Source organism: Drosophila ananassae, assembly GCF_017639315.1.
Source record: "Drosophila ananassae strain 14024-0371.13 chromosome 4 unlocalized genomic scaffold, ASM1763931v2 tig00000245, whole genome shotgun sequence".
In the NCBI taxonomy this organism is placed as follows: domain Eukaryota; kingdom Metazoa; phylum Arthropoda; class Insecta; order Diptera; family Drosophilidae; genus Drosophila; species Drosophila ananassae.
This window is the reverse complement of record NW_025319049.1, coordinates 71,504-75,736: the sequence shown is the minus strand read 5'-3', so window position 1 is coordinate 75,736 and position 4,233 is coordinate 71,504. Positions and strand designations below refer to the sequence as shown.

The 4,233-nt window shown below is 34.9% G+C and overlaps 1 protein-coding gene across 1 annotated transcript; it reads left to right on the top strand.

Annotated features, from left to right (window-relative positions):
* Nucleotides 1-1,670: 1,670 nt before the first annotated feature.
* On the top strand, nt 1,671-3,368 carry LOC123258124 (UDP-N-acetylmuramoylalanine--D-glutamate ligase). Its single transcript, XM_044718004.1, has one exon. It carries the CDS (start codon nt 1,743-1,745, stop codon nt 3,294-3,296), a length of 1,554 nt encoding a protein of 517 aa, XP_044573939.1. The 5' UTR covers nt 1,671-1,742; the 3' UTR covers nt 3,297-3,368.
* The last annotated feature ends 865 nt before the right edge of the window (nt 3,369-4,233 follow it).

The following is a 4,233-nucleotide window of genomic DNA, read 5'->3' as shown; positions in this document are numbered from 1 at the left end:
TTCACTTCAGTTATAACACTTTGCTGATTTTCTGAAACATCACATTTTAATCCATAATCTTCGTAACGAAGTGTATCTATATAGTCTATCACGGTACTATTTTTGTTGAATCGCAATGAAGATGGTAAATCGTTTAGTCTAACAACAAAGTGGCTGCTATCGTTTGTGTGGCATTTTATATTCTTTTTCTCATCATCATGAACAGCAATGTTGACTTCATTGCTTGGTATGTAGATATATACTGATTTATCAAACAATCTATTTTTTATCAATAAAGCATCAGATGAGATGGTTAATTGCTCATTGGAAAATTTTGGGTTTGTCACACGGAAAATTAGGTTAGAAGGAAATCCACTAAAATCATGTGAAATATCAAATTTTTCGTCGTTAATGTATAGTATTGTTTCAGCTAAAAGATTTTTTACCTTACATGCAGAAAAATACCAAAAACCACTATACGCTACAGGAATAAACAAAAGTAAAGAGATGATAATATAGATAAAAATCTTACGCATGATTCCCCTATTTATCTAATGATATGTTTCTTGTACCCCTTGGTATGGTTACACACAAGCCGTCGATATCTTTTGTGATTTTTATTTGGCATCCAAGCCTCGACGTCTCTGTTAAGCCGAAAGCTAGGTCTAACATATCATTTTCCTCATCAGATATAGGGTTATGTATTTCTACAGCATTATAAAACTTTGGATCAACAATTACATGGCATGTAGAGCAAGCAAGAGAACCTTCACATGCACCTTCAAGCAGATCTGGATCACTTCTGTGGGCTAAATTGAGCAGAGTTTCTCCCTCTGCAGCTTCATAGCTTTTCTTACTCCCATCAGGTAAAATAAAAGTAACAGATGGCATATTATTCCTATTAAAATCCTTACTAATTTCTTTATATCCTACAGGTAATAACTAATATTTGCAAACTCTTTACAATTCCAGTACCTATATTTCTTGTTATCCAAGTAGCTCTTTGTTGTCATCCGAGTAGCTGACACTGGTTCCTTTATGACGGCAGTGCCCTCTTCTTGTCATCCCAGTGCCCTGATTACTTGGATCCAGAAAAAAGAATGGTGTCATGCAAGTAGCCTCCTTCTCCTGTCATCCGAGTAGCTGACACTGGGATGACACCCCACTTAACCGTCATACTGCCGCGGTATCTCTTAGCCGCTAACAAGCAGCGGGATGACGATTGTCGTTTAGCCATAAATATTAAGAAATTTACCAAATGAAAAAAAGGCAAAAGAATCCCCGTGGTTGGCTAATTACTTACATTATACTTTCAAGTATGGCGTTTTTTTATTCTAAACGTTTAATAACCGCGATTCAGTTGCTTTTAAGCCGCAACTAATCTAAATTATAAACATTAAGAAATTTACTAAACAGAAAAAAAGGCAAAAGAAACCCTAGGGTAGCTAATTATTCACTATCCATTTTTTAAGTTGGCGTTTTTTAATGTTTTAAATGCTTTATAAGCGTATCTCAGCTTGTGTAGGTAAAAACCTAGAAATTTGATAAAGACATAAGGTGCACATAGTGCAAAAAATTAAACATGAGACGCCAGATACGTGAGTTTTTTTGTCATTTAATCTGTACAGAGAAGACAAATAAATAGCTTCAGTTTCATGATAAGGAGGCTGGCGGAGTTTGTCAAGGAAGTTTTTTGTTTCTATTGAATGACAGTTGTAACCTACGAAAGAAGTCTGTTGTAATTTGTACGATATCTTTATAAAATGGTTCGCATAAGTTATCTAGCAGTGCAACTAAACAAATACAAAAATCAAAACGTCGCGGTTTTTGGTCTTGGTAAAACTGGTTTATCCGCCATTAACGCTCTAACAAAGAGTGGTGCAAGAATATATGCATGGGATGATCATGAAGAGCAAATAGCAAATGCAAAAATGATGTATAAAAAATGTAATTTTATTCATCCCAAGGAATACAATTGGCATGAGATCAGTGCATTGGTTTTAAGCCCTGGAGTGCCAACAGAGCCACATTGGATAGTAAAACTTGCAAGGAGATTTGATTGCAAAATAAAATCAGACATTGAGCTATTTCTTGAAGCTAAAACTACGAACCAGAAGGTAATAGGCGTCACAGGAACAAATGGTAAATCAACCACTACATCACTAATAGGGCACATATTAAAATCTGCAGGGAAAAAAGTAGCTATTGGTGGAAATTTAGGCGTTCCTGTTTTGGATCTAGAAAGAGATGCAGAAATTTATGTAATCGAACTCTCCTCTTTTCAATTGGAGTTGATGAATGAAATTAACGTGGACATTTCAGCACTGCTCAATATTACACCAGATCACATAGATAGGCATGGAAGTATGGAGAACTACATAGCAACTAAATTAAAACTGATAAACGGTAGTGAGGTTGCCGTAATAGGATGTGACAATGAGATTACTGCTGATATATTCAACAAATTCACTGGAGACAAAATTCCAATCTCAGTAACATATTCCCCGATGTCATTCCAGCGCGTGACGCTGGAATCCAGAAAAGAAAAACCATTGCCAACTACTCAGATGACAGAGGGTGGTGCAAGAGATCTAATATCATTGGCAGGTAACAATTTGCTTGATTATAGTGAACAGATTACTGGTATAGATCGAAATTATCTGGATCCCAGTGTCAGCTACTTGGATGACAAAAGGGGCACTGGGATCCAGAAGATCTCGTTAAAACTAGAGAATCATAGCTTATCAGTAAGCGACGTGAAAATAAACCTAATATCCAACGCAGAAAACATAGCAGCCACATATGCCGTATGTAAGGTACTTGGAGTAGATAGCAACACTATTATCAATGGAATCAAGTCCTTTTCAGGACTGAGGCATAGGAATGAACTGCTTGGCAAAATAAGAAATGTGTTTTTCGTGAACGATAGCAAAGCAACTAATGCAAAATCGAGCGAAAAGGCGATCTTATCTTATGAAAACATAAATTGGATCGCTGGTGGAAGAAGCAAAAAAGGTGGAATAGAATCATTAAGCAAGCATTTTACAAGGGTTAGAAAAGCTTTTCTTATTGGAGAATCAACCGAAGCTTTTGCAAATGTTATGGAGAATAAAGTAGATTATGTTAAATGTTGCAATCTAGAAGATGCATTCAGATTGGCTTTTGAAGAGGCCTTAAATAGCGCAGAAGAAGTAACAATATTACTTTCTCCCGCGTGTGCTTCTTTTGATCAATGGAAAAATTTCGAGGAACGTGGTGAAGCATTTTGTAGAATGTTTGAAAATCTCAGGTACAATCACACATGCTGTTTAGTATGATGTTGCGTGGAACAAAAGTTAATAATAGATAAGCTAATTAGGGTTATTCCATTTGAAGGGATAAGCGATGAAACCCTATTAAAGGTGTGCACTGACCTTAATCTAGCTAATAGCTTTTGCAAATTTCAGAATGGAATATATAGCGCTTTGGAGCACATAGCAGAGGACTTAAATAGCTCAATGGAAGCTGAACTAAGGAATTCTAATTTAGAAGATATAAAAGTGCGAGAGCGAGTAAAGTTAGCTATTCAAATACGCCTTTCAAACTACGCTAAGCTACCGAATTATAGAGAACTTTTAAAAAATGTTTTATCATTCTCCGTATCACCAAAAAATACATATTTTTCTAGTAAACTTTTATATAGAACTATTAGCGCGATTTGGTATGGCATTTATGATCAATCAACAGATTTTAACTACTATACAAAAAGAGCAATATTAGCTGGAGTGTACTTAAGTACGATACTTTTTTTTATCAATGATTATTCAGAAGATTTTGCGGATACTTTATCGTTTCTTGATAACCGTATCAACAATGTCATGACATTTCAAAAATTCAAAACTCGCTTAAAAGGAATCATAGGAAATTTCTTATAAGCTATTGATTGTTGGTAGAAAAGTACTTGAGCACGATCCTGAAAAGGTTTGTGAAAATAAAAATATTCATGCTGATCATAAAGAACATTTAGTTTATCGTGAGGATAATAATGGTACAACAAAATACACCAGTTACGAAGAAAAAGAAAATAAATTTATTGAAGAAGCACATGAATATTTAATAGACTCTGAATTTAATAAAAATTTTGATCTAGGGCAGTACAGAATAAGTAATTTCTCCGGAAACTTGACGAAAATAGAACTGGAACTCATCAATGAAAAGTATATGCAAGTTCAAGTTAATAGAGAAAGAAAAATTATTCTCGCTATACCGTAGGTG